At 46.2% G+C, this 20,188-nt stretch overlaps 6 protein-coding genes across 7 annotated transcripts; 4 read left to right on the top strand and 2 right to left on the bottom strand.

Annotated features, from left to right (window-relative positions):
- Nucleotides 1–846: 846 nt before the first annotated feature.
- On the bottom strand, nt 847–3,299 carry DFL_001741 (uncharacterized protein; the record flags this gene model as incomplete). Of its 2 annotated transcripts, none has more annotated exons than XM_067630407.1 (5): nt 847–1,787; nt 1,856–2,389; nt 2,449–2,543; nt 2,885–3,159; nt 3,291–3,299. In XM_067630407.1, 5 exons carry the CDS (start codon nt 3,297–3,299, stop codon nt 847–849), a joined length of 1,854 nt encoding a protein of 617 aa, XP_067493053.1. The 2 variants fall into 2 exon arrangements, with proteins under 2 accessions (XP_067493053.1, XP_067493052.1); XM_067630406.1 differs by having other exon boundaries at nt 847–1,784.
- Nucleotides 3,300–4,230: 931 nt separating this feature from the next.
- On the top strand, nt 4,231–6,660 carry DFL_001740 (uncharacterized protein; the record flags this gene model as incomplete). The annotated part of the gene is made up of 11 exons (XM_067630405.1): nt 4,231–4,285; nt 4,364–4,378; nt 4,449–4,586; nt 4,683–5,158; nt 5,222–5,254; nt 5,309–5,415; nt 5,471–5,698; nt 5,755–6,166; nt 6,221–6,356; nt 6,413–6,511; nt 6,566–6,660. 11 exons carry the CDS (start codon nt 4,231–4,233, stop codon nt 6,658–6,660), a joined length of 1,794 nt encoding a protein of 597 aa, XP_067493051.1.
- Nucleotides 6,661–7,067: 407 nt separating this feature from the next.
- DFL_001739 (uncharacterized protein) lies at nt 7,068–8,981 on the top strand (the record flags this gene model as incomplete). The annotated part of the gene is made up of 8 exons (XM_067630403.1): nt 7,068–7,139; nt 7,202–7,331; nt 7,386–7,476; nt 7,526–7,595; nt 7,661–7,834; nt 7,923–8,117; nt 8,168–8,649; nt 8,717–8,981. The coding sequence occupies 8 exons, from the start codon at nt 7,068–7,070 to the stop codon at nt 8,979–8,981; spliced, it is 1,479 nt and encodes a 492-aa protein (XP_067493050.1).
- A 1,396-nt stretch (nt 8,982–10,377) lies between these two features.
- Nucleotides 10,378–12,117, top strand: DFL_001738 (uncharacterized protein; the record flags this gene model as incomplete). The annotated part of the gene is made up of 2 exons (XM_067630402.1): nt 10,378–11,954; nt 12,009–12,117. 2 exons carry the CDS (start codon nt 10,378–10,380, stop codon nt 12,115–12,117), a joined length of 1,686 nt encoding a protein of 561 aa, XP_067493049.1.
- Nucleotides 12,118–12,875: 758 nt separating this feature from the next.
- Nucleotides 12,876–15,489, bottom strand: DFL_001737 (uncharacterized protein; the record flags this gene model as incomplete). Its single annotated transcript, XM_067630401.1, has 8 exons — nt 12,876–13,173; nt 13,232–13,320; nt 13,377–14,124; nt 14,175–14,392; nt 14,442–14,925; nt 14,985–15,263; nt 15,345–15,380; nt 15,446–15,489. The coding sequence occupies 8 exons, from the start codon at nt 15,487–15,489 to the stop codon at nt 12,876–12,878; spliced, it is 2,196 nt and encodes a 731-aa protein (XP_067493048.1).
- Nucleotides 15,490–17,299: 1,810 nt separating this feature from the next.
- DFL_001736 (uncharacterized protein) lies at nt 17,300–18,984 on the top strand (the record flags this gene model as incomplete). The annotated part of the gene is made up of 4 exons (XM_067630400.1): nt 17,300–17,440; nt 17,526–17,657; nt 17,719–18,012; nt 18,088–18,984. The coding sequence occupies 4 exons, from the start codon at nt 17,300–17,302 to the stop codon at nt 18,982–18,984; spliced, it is 1,464 nt and encodes a 487-aa protein (XP_067493047.1).
- Nucleotides 18,985–20,188: the final 1,204 nt, after the last annotated feature.

The raw sequence follows: 20,188 nt of genomic DNA, 5'->3' as shown, positions 1-20,188 counted from the left end.
AAGATAATATAATTTGCGACAGTGATTCTTACATCACAGGAATAATCGATTGGGAAGTTGCTAGAACGATTCCACTGCAGGAGCTTATTGCCCAACCAACTACACAAGACAATCAACATTTTAGAATGATCCCTGTTTTGTTTGAAAAATCCGATGACCAGAAAATAGTGGCAGATGTATGGAAGAAATATGATGCGAACAATCAAATCCTAAGAGACTCCTTCGTCCTTGCGGTTGATCGACTAGACGATAGTGTGATGGGAACAGGACAACCCCATAGACCGCTGGATACAAATATGTTACGGAATTGTATTAGATTGCGCACGCACTTCGAATGATTCGTTTCTTTTTCGAAGACTACAAGAGGTTGCTTGAAAAGGAAATTTTTGTTCGCATGTTTGTGCTTTCAGAAATAGATGGGCTGGCGAAGCGAGCTGTTAAATTGGTTAAAAAAGACGGGGTGCTTAGGCGGACTGGACCGTAATATACCATGCGGTTTGGGGACTACAAATGTCACTCTTGGCACCTATTATTATTTGGTGAAAATGCATAGAATAGATATTCTAGTTTGATTGACGACTGGAAGGGAAATAAATCATTTAAAACGAATATTGACTCTCCAAATTACCCAATATTTTAGGGCCTCTGAGTGATCTGTGGACATTTTATGGAAGGAGAGTTACAAATCGATAGAGCTGAACAATCCCCAAAACCAGAATTGACAATGACTTATTTAAGGAAGATATATCAAATCGACGGCTGTAATACTATACTTCAATACCGTATCATAACCCAAGTAAAATGGTGCTTTAGGGTCGTGGTAAAGGATGGTCTAAGTTCCCTGTGCTACGGCTTTTTTGCAGTCTTTGCTTTCAGAGGTGTGGTATCGGTTTTCTGGTTTGGATCCCTCACCTTGCGCGTATCGACTGCTGGTCGGTCCTCAGTTCGCACCTTAGGCTCCGGCGTCTTCCTTCCGGGACAAGTACTCGATGGAGGTTCTATCGTAGGCTGATCGTCCTTTGGAGGGGGCGTGGGAGCCCTAATGTCAGAGCCACTCAAGGTGGATGTTGGTGGTGAAACATCGGCCTCGTTGGATGGGTGGACAGTGCTTGGATTTAGAGATAGCTCGTTGGCTGCTGGTTCTGCACCGGGAAGTGTAGAGTTTGTGATTTCAGAAGGGGGAGGAGGAGGAGGGGTTTCAGTGTTTATGATAGCGCTAGTGGTAGGTACTGTATCCACGGAGGGTTTGGGTTCTTCCGAACCTTTTGCGGGAAGGACTAGGACCTGCGCTTGTCTTACGATCTTGTGCTGCTCAAATTCTTCTCCATCGTCGTTTCCAAACTTGAACAATGCCGGAACGATAACAGCTAGGATATCTCTTGGATTGGCCTGGTCTTCACCTTCATTTTCAGGCGCCCATGGTCCGAATTGATCCATGCCCTTTTGTACCTTATGTCCAATGTACCGTTTCGGTTCTAATTCAAACATTGCACGTTGCTTTCCGAGCTGAATAGACAACTCGGCAGCAAGTTTTACCAATGACTTGAGATTAACCTTCAAGTCTTCTTTTTGTAGCGAAGATTTAGCCAGCGGGGTAAGAAGTTCTTCGATGTCCGTAACCAATTGGTCAAGTATAGCTGACTGGCCGTCTCCAAGTTTCAATCGGTCCTTGTTTCGATCAAGGGTGATGAGGGTTTGGGATCTCCATAAGGATGCATCTCGTCGGTGTCTATCATCTCCAGGCTCAACTAACACTTCGGGCTCCTCGCCATGAATATCAAGCCCTACTTTGACATTAGGATAATCAGAAATTATAGAATGTTACTTGATCATGACCAATTTAGGACACACTTACCCGCAGTCAAAAGATGACGATATACTCCTCGTAGTTGTTTCCAGTTTTCCCCTCCTATACATAGGAAAACATTTGAATTAAAGAGCTTCAGTCGAAGCATATTCAGAATTATGGCTCTAATGATGAATGCTAGGAGCTTGTTTGGCGAGTCAGATTTCTCTAACAAATTGACAAACTCCTGGACAGTGACATTTGGCTCCAATAAACGTCGAAGGCCTTCTTGATACACAGCATTTTGCTTCAAGGCATTCAAGATGTCCGTAAAGTTACCGTCTATAGACCTTGTGAGATTTAGGACCATAGACTTTATGTCGCCGACCAAGGTATCATATTTTTTTTCGAGACTTGAGTCCGATATAGCCAACTCACGTTCCACGGATTTGAACCTGGAGTTTTGTAATCTTCTCAACTTGTCTCTGGCAGATTCCAATTCTTCCTGGAGGATGTCGATAGTTCTATCTCGGTCGGCAAGAGCCCTCTCCTGTACTTGCTCCGCTTTGAATACTTGAATATCAACCTCCCGGAGGGCGGATCCTGCGAAATTTGAACCGTTTTCCTTGAAAACCCTGCTCTGATAGCCACGATCATTTGACCTTGGGTCCGACATCTTGGGCTTGTTATACGAATGGCAAGACCCTTTACTTTGGGCAGATGGTGGTTTGTATGTGTCGTTTTGTAGAGGTTCGAGCTAATAAAGGCTCGATAGAAAGTTAGCATTTCATTGGCTACAGCTTATAGTTAAAAGTCGAGACAGACATCTTCCTGATGACGTAGTGGACCCCTGAGATTCCTCCAGTACATTTTGTCTCTTTTATCTCTGTACATTTTCCGAAAGGGAGTATTGGAAATATGGAAGTTCATTGAATAAGAAAGGAAGTGTAGACAGGAATGTGATCCCGGGACGGAGGGTCCCAATATCATATACCAGGACCCAGGTGCCGTGAAAATATGAAGATTTGATTCTCGAGTTTGTAGAAGACTTATCGTGATTCTCATCGCAAGCGGCTTGAATACAGGACTGGACCCTACCTTTTCTCAGAAATATATATATAACAAACCCTGCCTCCGGTGTACAAATTTGGCAAAAGAATCCAGGCCGGGTTACGGGGCTGTCGATCGATTCTCGGCACCTTAGGAGAGCGGTCGTCCGTTAATTCTTGATCCTGGGACCTGACGATATCAATGTTATGTCTGGGCAATGTCTGAATAGTCTGCGATATGTGAATGTTGAGGTTCAGCTGAGGCCCGAGCCCGAAGGTTGACCCCCTAAGCCTTGCGGATCTCGTTTGAAGCGCGGGGACAGGCTGCAATATTTGTCATATAGACGACTGCTACAGAGAGATGTTAGCTTTCTTAAGAGAATGGATCATTTTTGACGGGGCGATAATATTAGTAAGTTCAAAATGAAAATGTCCAGCCCCGCGTAGAACCCCACCAGGTGCATCGCGGTGCTAGCGTTTGCGTCTATCCAATTAACGACCCTTGTCCCCGTACAGCCTCACCACCACGAAGCTAGCATGCAAAGCTTGAAAGGTAACGTAGACAGACATACGTGCGAAAAACGGCTTCCCAAGTGTTTCGTATCACCACCATATGATAAGGATCTAGGAAAGCACGAGACTAGATATGGCTGGCGGACTTACGATACTAACTACTAACCAAATAGCTATCCAATTTGGTGCGCGAAGCAGCACTGCTTAACGGTCTGGACAGATTTTGCAATTTTTCTAGGCCAGAAAGTCTAGTCTATTCCTGTGAAATTGTGCCCTGGACTAGTACAGGACCGTACCTACTATGGTTTGCCTGAGGAACCGCCGTACTACTTCAGGTTGCGATACATGTTAATCGTTTGGGTGGGGTGCGGCTGAAACTCGCACCTGCTTGGCGACGAGGCTCAAAGCTTTCGTGAGGGATCCTTGGCCGTACTTAGCCTTCCAACAGCAGCGGGGCCATCTCTTCGATCTTCTTCTTTGGAACTTGAAGACTCTCAACATTCGTGTTTATTAAAGTCGTCACACCCCCTAGTGATTGTCTTGCGACTTTCTCGACTTGAACTTCATAACATTCCCCTATCCACCCGTCCCGTCTGCCCTTCACGTCTGCCCTTCCCGTCTGCTTCCAAGGCCGTGGTGTTTGTCCATCACTTTTACTTTCGAGGGGTTCCAGGCCAAAAGCTATCGCCGCACTATTCCAAGTCGCATACAAGTGGGCTTGCCGGCCCGGTTAACATACGACACACGAGAAGCTGCCGGGGGATACGGCTGCAGATATTCAGTCGGCGGATTCTGTCCTGAACTTTGGACCATAAACCGTGGTCCATTTTTCGTTCGGAGTAGCCAAGAATCGCAGTTGCTAGACCGTGGGAATTTAAAACAATGGCGACCCCAACGTCGGCCGACGAAGCGAGATTGATTGTGGGAGTTGACTACGGTACGTTCAATCCCGCGCTTACAAGAAGCTGCACGGCAAGCGGAGAATTGATGCTAACATAATCCCATGAAATTGCAGGGACAACGTTCACCGGTAATTATCCGCGATCCCAAGAGACGTTATAGAGTCTTTTTTTGTTTAGCTCTCTAATCACATGCGACAGGCGTTGCCCATGGTCACACCGGCTCTAAAACTGTCGAGTCCATCCAAGTTATCAATTCTTGGCCGGGTCACGGCAATACAAACGAAGACAAGACCCCTTCGCAAATTGCATATGGATCGGGGGACGATTTTCCGAATGGTACGTTTTCCCTTATAGCATTAATAAGCATAAATTTGTTCCAGAAATAAATAAAAATATGTACTAATTGTACACTATCGTGGATTGGCCTTTCAGGCTTCAGATGGGGATCTGATATACCTATTGACAAAAATCTCGTTCGTCATGTCTGGGTTAAGCTCTTACTCAATTCTCCCTCAACTGCAAATGATGGCGCCAACATGAATGCCGACCCCACATTCGCGAATAAACCCACTATAAAACCACCTTCTGGTTATATGGCCCTGCCGCCTGGTAAAACGGCTATAGATGTTGTCTCGGACTATCTATCGGGTGTGTATGCTCATACGCTCGATCGATTGTCTCAACACTATGGGAAAGAATATGTAGATGTGACACCGATCGAGTTTGTCCTAACAGTTCCTGCGATATGGAGTGACAAAGCGAGGAACTTGACAAAGGAGGCCGCGAAACGAGCTGGATTTGCTTCTCGAAAGGATGATAGAATAAAGCTAGTTAGTGAACCGGAAGCTGCTGCAATTTATACAATTAAATCTACTTTTGACTCGACAAGGAACGCGAGCCAACTGCAGGTATGAACCGTTGATACAATTCCGATGTTTATTTAGAATACTAATGTACTTGTTTTTGGGAAGGTTGGAGACTCTTTTGTTATGGTTGACGCTGGTGTAAGTTTTCACGTCACCGAACTTGCTATTCGATTGCTAATTTTATTGCTGTAGGGTGGTACCGTTGATTTAATCACTTACGAAGTTGTTCAAACCGAACCCGAACTTAAAATTGCAGAGAAAGTTGTCGGAAGCGGTGGGAATTGTGGCAGTACTTTCATGTGCGTTAGCCATCCTAAACCTTTACTATGATTCTACTCACTCACAGATTTACAGCGATTCTCACTTTCAAGAACTCTTACGAAAGCGGCTCGCAGAGGCAGGGTTGGGATCTGTCCCACTCTCGAAAAGAGGACCAGGCAGCAAACTTATGAAAGAATTCGAAACTGTGAAACGGGCTTATGGCTCCGGTGATCCTCCAAACACGAAGCCGCGATATCTTACCTTAAACGTTCAAGATAACCCAAAGGCCAAAATTGAAGACGGAGAATTTGAACTCTCAGAGTAGGATAACCTTGAAAATCCGGATGTTTACACATACTAATTCGGTTGGATTTCAGCGAGGAAATCAAGGAAACTTTCCGACCAATCATCGACGAGATTATTGCTCTTGTCAGTGGCCAAATAACCCAAGTCTACAAGCAGGGCGGAAAGGTCAAGCACATTTTGCTCGTGGGAGGTTTCGGAGAATCTGATTATTTATATAAAACATTATCTAAATTTGCTTGGGGACCATTTGGCCAGATCGATGTGATTCGCCCAGCTTCCGCCTGGTCAGCTGTTGCTAGAGGCGCAGTTCTGTGGGGACTGCAGGGCGATCTTGTTGTCGACAAGAGAAGATGCCGAAGACATTATGGAACTGAGCTCCTGAAGCACTTCGACCCAATGATTCACTCAGAACTTGATGCCATGATCTCAACTTTCAGTGGGCTAAAAATGGCGAAGAATCAGATCAGTTGGATTATCAATAGAGTACGGTCTGACGTTTTACACACCTGTCAAAAATACTGCTAATGGGCGTTCTAGGGAGACAATACGGACAGCAATAAACGTTTCCGCCTTTCGTGCGTCACGTCATTCAACCGGGGCGAGAAACTTATCCACACCACTCAACTTGTTGCTTGTGATTCCGATGAGCCGGCGAACAATTTGAGGGACAAGGGTATATTCAACCTTGATATAATATAAAGTTTGCTAGTTTGCTAATATTCCAAGCAGAGGTTTACGATCTTTGTCTCCTGACAGCCGATCTCTCCGAGGTCCCAGAAAGAGAATTTGACGAATGCCAGATCGGGAACAATACCTTCTTGAGAGCAGGTAAGCTTCAGTTCTCAGCTCCCTATTTTCACCTCCTTAGCCTAACCCGAGTAGAATTTTCTATCGAGATGACTTTTCTTCCTGCCGACATTCGATTCGAAACATGGTTCAAGGGCAAATGCTACGGTGCTGTTAGAACTCGTTACTAATAAGGAGATGTCGAACGAGGTACATAACACGAATGCATGAGTAATGGAACGGACTTAATACAGCATCGCATCCGCTCCCGGTTTTCTTGTATATACTTCTACTAGTAGTGTAGATTTTTTTAGGCAGAGAGTTTTCTGAAGAATGAAAAGCCAAGTTGCATACTAGTACCTAGATAGATCAGGAAATTTACATTCATAATCATCTAGTCGACCCGATACTTAATTTAGTAGGGATATTTGCACGGAACTCTCGTCTCGAACTAGTCTCGCGCTCGGAGTTGTGCCAAAGATACAACACGACTTCGTGTTGCTTCTAAGTCATCTCACACAATATTCGGTGGGACAAACTCAAATTTTCCAACAACAGTGCAATAACGTCACGGCTCGAGTCATAACCAATCCTGAAGATGCATGAGATAATAACGATCCAGCTAGGCCACTACGCGAACTTCGTGGGGACCCATTTCTGGAATACACAGGTTTGTGGATTGGAGAAGCGAGGGCCAAAAACCGAAGGCCAATTTAACACTGGATTACGTAGGAATCATACTTCACTTACGGTGAGAGCGAGGAACCGTCACCAGTTGATCACAATATCCATTTTCGAGCAGGGCTTGGAGTCGGAAATGTTGAAACTTTCACGCCGAGAGCCCTAATCTATGATTTAAAAGGTACATGCCCGCTCTACATCCCGAGAGAGATCGTCATTCTTATCAGTGACAAAGGTGGCTTTGGGTCACTACGAAAAATCAACCAGTTGTACCAAGATGAGGCCGACCTTCTCAAAATCAAAAACCTCGACCTGAATTCTCTATGGTAAGGTTTTAAACTACCGACTTATAGAACGGCAGTTGATATCCCGTAGGGGCGGGAAGAACGAGACCAGGGAAACATCGAAAGTGGAGAAGAACAAATTCCAGCAAGCCTTGGATGAGGTCAGTTCGACATCAGAAAGTTACCCGCGCTGTGGATTCTATATCTAAGACAGGGGCAACTTTAGGGAACCGAGCCCGATCACTTAACGGATGAGACAGTCCGGTATTGGAGTGACTTCAACCGACTGTTTTACCATCCTCGATCGTCGATTCAGTACAATGAGTACGAGCATGCAAACCCATTAACCCCGTTCGATTCTTTCGATCTAGGCTCCCAGCTATTCGAGTCGTCCGACAAGGTTTGACGTCACTTCTGGAAATCTCTTTCTGTTGAGGGGTAAGGGAAAAAGAAAAAAAAATTTCTAATGGAAATCTAACGGTTTGTAGGAGGAGGGCATCCTCGATAGACAATTTCGAGTCTTTGCCGAAGAATGCGACCTGATGCAAGGATTACAAGTTTTGACAACGGTCGACGATGCATGGGGCGGATTTGCAGCAAGTTACTTGAATAACCTTCGAGACGAGTATCCAAAGACCACTATCTGGGCATGGGCTTTAGAACGGTCAGCGAAGACGACCAGGGTAGGTTAAGTCCAAATTTAGTATGCTCCAACATACTGATAAGGAATCAGGGCCGTGTGTTGTCGAGGGCTGCTGCTTCTATTCAGTCGCTAATTGGGATGCTACCTTCGTGCACAACATACATCCCGATTAACATCCCGCGGCCGTCGCTGAAACTTCCCACTTATGTAAAAGGATATGAACCGACATCCTCGTGGAGAACATCGGCGTTGATAGCCGCAGCGTTGGAAACAAGCATTCTGCCTAGTAGACTAAAAGCTGCAGGTTCACGGAGAACTCTAGCAGAAGTTTCAACACTGCTTAATGCGAATGGGAATCAGCAGATATCAACTCTCCGCCTTAATGCACTGAGTGAAAATCCTGAAAAAATCAAGGACGCAGATCCTATTGGATTTTTCTCTGACCCGGTCGACTTTTCATGGGGAGGCGCGGAAAAGCATATCTTTGCGGGACTTGAGGTACTCCGAGGAATAGAGAAGAGCCACGACACCTCCCAGAAGCCTGATAGAACCATAAAAGACTCAAGAGAAAGGTAAGACTTTTCTCCATCAAAAAGAAAAGAAAAAAACGCTTGATATGTATGATATTAACTCTGTTAGTCAATGTTACTCGGATTTACGATTCCCAATGCTATCAAGTTTTCCCGACATATTCGAGCAACAGAAGAATCCTGATAAAAGTTTGAATTTGGGGGCCGCATTGAGAACATCTTCATCAGTTGTTGAACACCTAAAGGCATCGCAGTTGTTAGCAAATCGTATAATTCCTGTGGATGAACGCGAGACAATAACAAATGGACTGGGAGAGTTGTATGAGGCTTATGAGGAGGGATGGGGTAGCGATTCTGATGATTTCTATGATTAATTGGCCCAAAAGAATGGAAAACCAAAAATCGTGTACTACTGTTTGGAAGGTTGCATTTTTATGATCGTCAAACGGTGAGATTAGCAGTCCATTGGTGGAGTACAGATACCAGTTCAGTTGCATCCGCAGCTATGACCATAGCTCCAACGGCCGTCGGCCTTTGGCGAAACGGTGGTATTGCTCCTGGTCACTAGAGCCCTCATTCTGAGAGCTCAGGCTAGAGGGATACCGTCGGTGGCGTTCCTTCGGAACCCCTAAATGACCTCGTTGCCAATCTTTATTCCGGTACCCGTTAGTATTTTTTTTTTGCCTGTGAAGCTATTTTTGACCCCTGACATAGTGTAGTTACATCGAGATTTAGCGAATATATTCCATTTCGGAACTTCTAGTCTCGCCGGACAAAAATAAGTCTCTGACCCGGTTTTCGCTGGAACTTGACCACCGAGGAATGAATTCATGAATGGTCGGTTCCGGCAGCCAGAATGATAAACTTCAATAGCAACCACGAGGACCGGGTGCTAATCGCCGTCGAACCGCTGGAAGCAACCTTTCCATTCCAACTTTGTGGCCGAGATAACTTAAAGATATGCTGGAAACCCGAGAGGATACCGCATGCCGGTTGGATAGATAACATGATATCGGTGCAGACGGCATGTGGAATGCAAAGCCAGATATCGAGTCTGCCGGTAATAGGAGGACCGCATGGCCCACCGATAGCTATACCTAACGCTCTAAAGAAGTAAAGAAACACGATATCATGGCGAGTGGATGGTTACGTCTGGAAGCGTACGTGCATGAACCACCCGCAAGTAGCAAATCAGAAAAGAAACGTTCGGAAGGTTTTTTACCCCAATGACGGTATAGACTAGGCCCCCTGCAGGTTCTGCTAGCGGGAGAGGTTAGACCACCAGCCCGCCTAACAACACAGCCTGATTGTGGGAATACTTTGATAGTGCTGTGAACTTCTGCCAGCACTGAATTCAGTATTCGCGCGAATCCGATTAAGAGAAAGGGAGAAAAAAAGACATGGGGTTACTTCGCTCATGATGGCTTCTCTAGTTGATCCGGAAACTAAGGTCAGGTAGAAGGCTGGAGCTTGGTTAACCCTTGCAGCTTTACGATGCCGGGTGAGGATCTCATATCGCCATGAATAGGAGGTTGGTTATGAGGAGTATATATTGTCTATAGCAGCCCAGGCTCATTCATATTGATCTTTAACTGTCATCAATCCTTCGTTATCAGACAACCACTCGTTCACTACCTAGGATACCTTCGTTTATATCCAGGCATATAACAGTAGTAATAATTAAGGATTACTCCAAGATATTGCAATAAGTTATAATTTATAATACTCGATCTCGACAATATATAATTAGTACATTCGTTTCGAAACAAAATGGTCCAGTTCAACAATATTATACTGCTTGGGCTGGCGGCTACCTATGTAGCCGCTTCGCCAATCGACCTTTACAGAAGATGGTGCGGCACAGAGGAAGAAAGGAGCCTTCATCCGGAGTGCTATACACTCTATCCCCCCACTAATACGACCATCCCTCCTCCAACATCGATTGCAACGACCACCCCATGCGAGACTACTCCTACTACTGTAGAGACAACTCCGTGTGAGACCATTTCTACATCTGTAGAAACTACGACAACTCCATGCGATACTACACCTACGTCTGTAGAAACGACTCCGGCTTCTGTTGAAACCTATACAACCCCGTGCGAAACGACTTCAACTTCTGTTGAAACCACAACCACTCCATGCGAGACTACGCCTACTACTGTAGAGACAACTCCATGTGAGACTACGTCTACAGCTGTAGAAACGACGACTCCATGTGAGACCACGACTACTGTAGAGACTACAATCCCGTGCGAGACGACTTCAACTTCTGTTGAGACCACAACCACTCCATGCGAGACTACTCCTACTGCTGTAGAGACGACTCCGTGTGAGACTACTTCTACATCTGTAGAAACTACGACAACTCCATGTGATACTACGTCTACAGCTGTAGAAACGACGACTCCATGTGAGACGACTTCAACTATTGTTGAAACTACGACTCCATGTGAGACCACGACTACTGTAGAGACTACGACTCCATGCGAAACTACGTCGACTTCTGTTGAAACTACGACTACTCCATGCGAAATTACATCTATGCCTGTGGAGACGACTCCATGTGAAACTACTTCTACACCTGTGGAGACTACCCCATGTGAAACCACTTCTACACCAGTAGAGACCACGCCTTGCGAGACTACTCCCGTGGAAACTACTCCCTGCGAAACTACCTCTACCCCAGTAGAGACTACTCCTTACGAGACTTCCTCGACATCTGTGGAAACTACCCCATGTGAAACCACTTCTACACCAGTAGAAACCACGCCTTGCGATACTACTCCCGTGGAAACTACTCCTTACGAGACTTCCTCGACATCTGTGGAGACTACTCCATGTGAGGCTTCCTCGACACCGGCTGAGACTACGCCCTGCGAGGCTACACCGGTTGAGACCACACCATGTGAGACTACATCGGTTGAGACAACACCGGTTGAGACTACGCCCTGCGAGACCACGCCAGTCGAGACCACTCCCTGTGAGACCACACCAGTAGAAACGACACCAGTAGAGACCACTCCTTGCGAGACTACCACCCCGGTGGAAACTACTCCTTGTGAATCTACTACAAGCGCTACTGTTGTTCCTCCACCTTCTAGCACCTATGTGCCTCCACCACCAACATATTCGCCTCCTCCACCCCCTTCCAGCACTCCGTGCACAACCAGCTCGACTTACGTCCCCCCTCCCCCACCTTCTAGCACTTATGTTCCTCCTCCACCACCTTCGAGCACATATGTTCCTCCCCCACCACTTTCGAGTACATCTGTCCCTCCTCCTCCAAGCTCTTACGCCCCTCCACCACCACCGCACACATTGGCTACTAGTACCACACCAGCTCCGTAAGTTTCTTCCAACCCCCAACTATATGAAAGGCAATTGCTAATTATTTGTAGAATCACTACTGCTCCACCACCACCATCGTACACAGGTGCTGCTATGGCACTCCGCCCGGCAGTTGGTGTTGTAGCTGCCATGGCAGCCGGAGCTGTCCTCCTCTTTTAAGTCTTTTCTCAATTCGTGAATTCAACGCATGCTTTTAGGCTGCATGTTTTATTGACGCGTGGATCCTTTTTTTTAAAAAAAAAAAACAAAAAGAAGGAAAGAAAAGAAAAGAATCAAAAAACAAGAAGGATTATTTGCATATCGCGGCGTTGCTTGTTGTTTAATTTATAATTTTAATGGTTGTTTTACGATGTCAACCCTTGACCACTTGCGCTTCTTTACGATCTTGGGAGCTTGGATTTTGATTTTATGGATGGAAGAATATGGTCTCGGGTTTGGAATAATTACTAAAGTGCCTAGTAGTTTGGGTCATCATTGAGATTAATATACCTGTGCTTAGCAAAGTCTACAACTAAAAATTGGATAAAATTACATGCGCCCATGAATTTTGTTACCCATGAGCGCCAGACTGGCGACGAGACAAAGTGTCAGATCGATAGCTCTAAGCCGGCAGATATCAGTCTCGTCACCAAAATGTTGGTGGATCGAGTTGGTGTTCGAAAGTGTTGTAATATCTAGAGGAAATATGTTGTTGTGTCGTCGACAGCCGACGTCGTTACACAAGATGATTTTGGTAGTTTTGTTGCTTAAAGCGGATTTGCGCCGCTGATCCGGTTCCTGTGTGCATACTCGAGCAATTGCGAAGTACGGTGATTGATTATAAGCGCTGAACCAGACTTGTGAACTTAAGGATATCGACAGGCTCCCACGGACCTGAGATCAATTCATAAAGTACATGCAGAAGAGGCACTGTATGCTTATTTGCCTTTTTTCTGCTTTTCCACATGGGCCTTCAATATCCTTCGGTGCTCTATCAAACTCCTCTTCTGCTTCTTCTTTGCTTGACCAAGAGTCATCAAGAAGTTCTTCTTGCGGGCTTTCTCCTTGTTTGTTGTACTGTGGGGCTTCTCCGCTAATGCCTTTCCTCTCTTGGAGCTGTACTTCTCTCGGCCTTCACGCCCTTCTTGAACTGCTGCAAGTCTAGCTTCCTTGTCGGACTTGCCTCGGGTCTTCGGTCCCTCGATTATAGATTCATCGACTTCGTCCTCGTTTCTCCTGTAAATCGATTAGTAAGGGATTTAAAATTCATGCTAAAAGACGTAGCGTAACATACAGAGCTGTGATGGTCTTAGAGGATGCCTTTTGTAAGTCGGCAGCTGCACGCATTTTAGCAATAGTAGCTAGGTCGGCTGGAGTTAAAATCTAGTTTAAAAAGTTAGTTACGGTGTTCGCTTCTAGGTCGGAGACATAATTCTTACCTTTGTAGTAGCCAGACTCATAAAGCTGTCCGGCTCGTTCGTCGCCGGCGCAGACTCCTCCGTATCCTTGGTATCAATATCCATCTCATCATCCTTGTTTTCCTTCGCCTTGGCCTTCTTATTCTTTGCTGATGGCTTCTCGTCTTCCGAGTCGCTGATCTCGATATCTCTCTCATCGTCAGAGACACCAATCCAACTTCCAGAGTCATCGCTATCACTTTCGACATCCCATCCTTCCCATCCTTGATCTTCGTCTTCCTCGGCGGCTGCCTCCTCTCCGCCCTCTTCGATCTTCTTCTGTTTTTGTTCCTCGTACCACTTCTCGAGTAGATCGAGACCTTCGATAGTACCTGGTGCTTCCTCACCGAATCTCAGCTTCTCTTTATTCTTCATCTCCATAGTTGCGGTCTTGCCACGATCCTTGCGTTTCAGCATATCGGGTGCAACCTCACGATATAGCCCAATCAAACTTCTTGCGGCCATCATTACACCCTTATCCTTTGATCCTTTATACGTAGTAAGGTCCTGCAGCAAGGATTCGTCCATGGCTAAAGGCTGACGGGCGCAAATTTCTCGGATGCTGTTGAGGCCAGCTGTAGCAACTTCTCCAGCAACACCTTCAGAAACGAATTCGTCGGCGATTTTCCGAACAATTGGCTCAAGCAGATCTGGTGGGACCTGGTCATGTGTGGCCTGAGCCGCTGCAACTAAGAAACGTGTAACTTCGCGCTGGCGGGGCGTCAAGTACCTAAACTGTTAGCAAGGACCGAATTTAACGGCATCTAGATAATAGCTTACTTGAGTAAATAAGAATATATCCCGATGACGGTAAGTTTGTGCAAACCGATCAAACGGGATACCAATTGTAGGACCAAGAGCCTCTGCTCCATTGACAGCTTGTTATTACTCTTGGCAAGATGCATGGAGTAAAGGTTCTCGGCAAATCCTTGAGGGTCATGGAGCAAATGTAAAGCAGAAAAATTCAACGGCGACGCTTTGTGCTTGTTTCGCTCTTTCTACGCAACTGTTAGCGGCGTTGGTACAGTAATTGGGCGATTTATTTACCTTTTTTAGTTTATCAATAGTCCTTTCCATCTGGGATTGTTTCTTTTTGGTCTTCCCACTGACGCCGGCCTGATGTTTTAGCTTGCTCAGCGACTCGTTATAATCTTCGTCGTCACTGCTCTCGTCCATTTCTTCCTTTTCCTTGTCTACACCAAGGAAAAACCTAACACCGCCGCTCGTAACCTTTGCATTGGCGCTCAAGCTCGCTTCTTTGATGATTTCCACTGTTCGGGCATCATCCCAAATATTTCGTCTCCATAGCTCACGGGTAACCTTTACAGCCCACAGACCAACAACAGCATCTGGGGAGCCCTTCCCTGCTTCCACAACGCTGAAAAGCACACCTTGAACGGTCTTGTTCAACCGATGATTCTTGGTTTTCGCATTCGCATTACGAATGTCCGAAACGATCGAATGGTAGAGCTGAGAACGGAGCTGTTTCGAGTTTGTGGTCGTCAGGATTGGGAAGAGGGTTTGAAGGAGACTATCCAGCCTGTTAGTCGAAAGCTCCACCACCTGTAAGCACCGAGATCGAACACATACGCTGTGGAAGGAATTACATCCTTATTTCTCAGCTGCACCAGACACTGAACCAACTTCTCTCGCAAGTCCGGTTCGAGGGTATTGTGATGATGAAGTAGCAAGTCCGCTAAATCCTGTGGGAATCGTTTTGTAACATCGGGGTAACAATCCGCAACATGAGTAATGAACCCCAACTGCTCAATGAACGGTTCGCTATCGTAGCCTTCGGGCTGCGCGAGGAAGATGTCTCTCTGCGACTCGTAGTGTCGGAACTGGATCAGGAAATCATCCCGGTAGGAACTGAAGACCGCAAAGCCGTCAATTAGCTCGAGCCTGACTCGGGCATTTAGAATCCGACATTAGAGCTAGACATTAACTTACGGTGGATCTCGCCTGATCTGATTCTGCAAACTCGGCCTGCGGGTAAGGTTCCGTCGCATTAGTTTCCTCGTCGGTATGTAACATCGTACAGGGAATATTACAAATTTGTCTGCTTCTCCAAAGCTGTTCTCTTTCGCTTGACCATTTTGAAGGCTTGTGTTTGGGTGGATGCCTAGCTATTCACTCGAATGTTCCGGCGTCGACGTTGAATAATTCTGCGGTCTTGGGATCCGCGCGACATCAAAAAAACTATGGCGGCCGAAAAGACATTGAAGATTCAGAGCTATTCCTAAAATACAAGTCTTGGCAGTCAAACAAATGCGACCTAGTTTGGAAATCCAACAGTCCACAACGCACTTTGTAGTCTCAAGCATTGAGGGTGGGCCTGGATTCTAAACAACGAGTCTGAAGCGTGCCAATCTCGCACTTCGGAGCATATTAATGCCTCATACATACAGATCAATTCTAGTGCCTGAGTACCCTGAGAAGCCAAATTTCGGCCCTTCAATGATACTGCATCTACATTCGATTCAACAATCACAAGATCATACGACGAGATTCCCAACCGGTAGCATCTTCGCTAAACGTTTCAAGGATTACTCAACGAAGCCATCTAACCTTCCGAGTAAGGGTTAATCCCGCTCGTAGCAGCTACAGTATGAAATACGTTCAAGCAATCTTGTAATAGCTTCCTTACAGGAGTACCAAGGTTCGAGGTCTAGTTGATAAAGGACTGGATTTGAAGCTCCTGCGTTTCCCACGCTCCCAGACGCCGGAATGGTTATTCCGAACGAAGAAAATCTGGAACTCCAAATTTGTAAGCTGAATCACACCGCAAATATCGAGTTTGATGTCGCCATTTGGCGCCTGCATCCTGCAAGCCAACCGCTGTCGGTCAGAGGCCCAAACAATGTGACCGAGACTCCAAGGTCACCGCGGTCTATTCCAGGGAGGGAAACCTAGCTTGGAAGCTATGGGTGGGCATGCAGGCCACAGAAAGAAACAAGAAACTAATATCAATATCAGGATGGTCGATTCTTGCCCCGCAGGCCCACAGGGAGTTGATAATTGGTTTATGTCTCGTGTAGGCCAACTTAAGGTTAAAAGTGTGGGGGTACGGCGCCAAGCGAGCAGGCTTCTGCAACATGCAACCACCCCCAACGCATATTCGTATAGAATCCTGAATCATACGCATTCTATTTCTCCGAGAAGGTCAAATGGAAAATAATTCACGATGTTCTTTTGTTTCAACAAACAAAATAACCTGGGGTTTACAGCATTATCGACAATCGCCCCTGATCCCTGCTCTTCCGTAGGCAGCATATCCCGTAAGGTGATCAGCCAGTCGTGCAGGCAGAAGAACGTCCAGATGCCTGCCACCTTCCCTAAAAGGTAGCACCAACAGCATCGAAACTTCCTATCGAAGTTTAACCCACGATGACGAGCGTTCGAAATCTCATGTTTTTGCTAAGCCCGATAGATTCGCAATACATATTCGTCCTAACTAATTGGCTATTATCCCACATAACTCACAGCGATAAGAGAATAAACATCACTCCACAGCAAAAAAATTGGTGCTTTAGTATCGACTTTCAAGAAGGACCCAAGTTGCAGATCATGTCTGCATTCCCTAGTTTAGGATCAGGGGAAGGTCCTATAGCTATCGTCTTATCCAACCGGGGCGCTCGGAAATGCTTGTAGCTTGTACATGGGCAAAACAAGCATGCGGTATGACAGCAAAAAGAAGACATGCTACACTGGAGCGAAGAAACAATAAGAGGGATATACGCAAAGCAAAATGGCACAATACTGCGTAACTAATGACAAAGGGAGGGCAAGGAGAAATGTATAAATGACAGCTGAAGACGCCGGATCGACAGGAGAAAGATTCTTCAGACGGTAGTCAAGTAGCAGCATCTAGAGCTACAGTCCAGCTTCAATCTCAAACCACAATCATGAAGTTCACACAATACGCCGGCGTCGCTAGCTTGCTAGTTGGTGCTACAGTCGCAAAGGAGATCCCCCAGGATCTTGAGCGCCACCGCCGTATTTTCGCTAATGGTCAGCGACATATGGAGATTATGGCGAAGAAGCATGTAAGTTGAGCAGTTTATAATTTACATTCATCCTAGATGTGATGCAGTTGAGCTATTTTCTGACAGGGGTGTATCGATATCATAGGCTATCTGGGCCCGCCAGGAGGCCGAGGGTCTTTTCACGGCTCCATATCCAGAGCTAGGCTACACCAAGTGCACAGCTGGCGTCGCTGAGGCCATCCCCGGCGACAAGAGCAATACCTTCCGATGCGACAACGTAGGTGTTCAGTTTGCTACCTTGCCTTCATGAGGATATATAGATACTGATTCGTCTGAAGCTTGACTTGTATCACTTCCTCCCCCACACCGCTCTTGGAAGCAAGACCGGACAAGGTTCATCTTCATGGGGATGGGTCGCCCCAAGCGGTCGCGAATTCGTCGCCATTGCGCAGGCCGATGGTGCCGCTTTCGTTGAGATCACCAAGGAGGGAAAGATGGTCTATCTCGGCCGTCTCCCTCAGCACCACGAAGCCCAGCCCAGCATTTGGCGTGAACTCCGTGCTTATAGGCACTATATTCTCATCGGTAGCGAAGCCGAGAAGCACGGTATCCAAATCTTTGATATGCGAAAGGTTGGTGCTTCCGTGTGGCTTCATGATTTCAGCGCTTTATAATGAAAGTTTCTGACACCAGTCGTTGCAATATAGCTCCAAAGTGTCGACCCAAAGAAGCCGGTCGTCTTCGACACCAAGAAGGACCTTGCCAGCTGGTACAAGGACTTGCCAATTGGGCGAACCCACAATGTCGTTGTCGACGAGAAGAACAAGTATGCCGTCGCTGTCGGAGCTGCTCCTCGTAGTGACAAATGCAAGGCTGGTTTGATCTTCATCGATCTTACCGACATCTACAATCCAACCAGCCCTGGATGTGCCAGCGAGGACGGATACGTCCATGACGCCCAATGCTTGCCATACAAGGGTCCCGATAAGAGGTACAAGGGCCGCACCATCTGCTACGGATACAACGAAGATACCCTCACTATCTACGATGTCACTGACCGCACTAACGCCACAATCATCTCCCGCACTTCTTATGAGGGTGCTTCCTACACCCATCAAGGTTGGGTTCTCGACAGGAGCTGGCAAGATTACTTGATCATGGATGATGAGTATGACGAGTACAACGGCCAGGGCCCCGCCAAGGACGGTCGCCCAATTACCTATATCTGGGATATCAAGGATCTCCACAACCCCAAGCAGACCGGATACTATAAGGGTAACGTTCGCGCTATCGACCACAACCAATACATCGTCGACGGGTTGGTTTACCAGAGCAACTATGGCAGCGGTCTCCACGTTGTTGATATTACTTCGATCCCCAAGGACCCATCCGGTGCTGGCGTTCACGAAGTCGCTTTCTTTGACATCTACCCAGAAGATGACGACAAGGAAGACGGTGGTGTTCTCGAGTTCGTTGGTAGTTGGTCTTCTTATGCCATGCTTCCAAGTGGCTACATCCTCGTTAACTCGATCGAACGTGGTGCTTTCATCGTCAAGTTGCAGCGCAAGAACATTAAGGCCCGAGGTAGCCGACTTGGCTGGTAGAGCATTTCGCCGCCCAAAGCAGGTCCCATAAAATAGACCCATATATGGCCACCAACCTGCAACTTGCAAAAATTCGACCAATAAGCTAATACTGACCACGTTCAATATACAGTAGCTTCGCTCAGATACCACAACTTTGATTCGTTTCGTCTCCATGTTATATAAAATGATACCCTGTTATACCCTTCAGTATATAAAGACCAATTCACTTTTTCCGCTTTTACCTTCACAGATGCGTATAAATAGTCTAGCTATATACAGATCACGGACCGATCCGTGAAGCATTTTAGAAACAAGATTTCCATGCATGATCGACATTTCTCAGAGAGATCAAAAATGCCCCCAAAATTAAAAGTCGACGCAAATTGTCTCTTAAATACAGGCGTACTGACGTTCCGTCACGAGACTGTGCGTGCTCTTTTTAAGTTTCAAGAGATTGTCTCCTAAGAAATCTTGACCCTATCATCCACATCCATCTACCTATAAAACCGGCATAAAATGATTCGATTCTTACGACTATTGAGGGGCTCTGGAAGCGCCCCGCCTCTACGGCTTGGTACCGGGCATACTACAGCGGAAGGTTGGACACAACTATTGAAGTGCTAGTTATTCCAAAGGGACAACTCTATTCGTAGGCGACGTTCTCGGCACGTTGATGGAGCTTCTGATACTTCCATGGCTAGAAAGTGTTTCTTTTGAGGGATTGCTTCTTCAGTATCGTCTCTTCAATTTGATTCGAACGTTCTATCTCAGCACACGTGTATATTGGCATGTTCCTACTGTGAGCGCGACAGAGAAGTCTATTGGGTAATCTAAGCCACCGCAATTCGCTCTGATATCTAGATGTTTTCGGTTTGCTTATCGATACGGGTGCACAGGGTGTTCTTCTTCGCATTATTTTCATCCATATGGATATTTTTGACTGGCTTTCTTGCTTGGTGCTGGTTTAAGCGACCATCCAAGTTCGATGAACCTGTCAAACTTATCGTGCGCCGACGAAGCAGAGAAGAAGAAGAAGAAGAAGATTGGGGATGAGGCTTCCCGTATCAACAAGAGTTTTATTTCTTCCTTTATATTTCTTCCTTTCTTTATATCATTGCGCACGACAAGATATTTGCAGATAAATACATTGCCTGGAATCTTCAGTGGGATTCTTTCATTTCGAAATTCTTATCCTAGAAGAAAAAAAGAAGAAAGAACGTTG

Source organism: Arthrobotrys flagrans (assembly GCF_004000055.1).
Source record: "Arthrobotrys flagrans strain CBS H-5679 chromosome Unknown unitig_3, whole genome shotgun sequence".
In the NCBI taxonomy this organism is placed as follows: domain Eukaryota; kingdom Fungi; phylum Ascomycota; class Orbiliomycetes; order Orbiliales; family Orbiliaceae; genus Arthrobotrys; species Arthrobotrys flagrans.
This window is presented reverse-complemented; position numbering and strand designations above follow the sequence as displayed.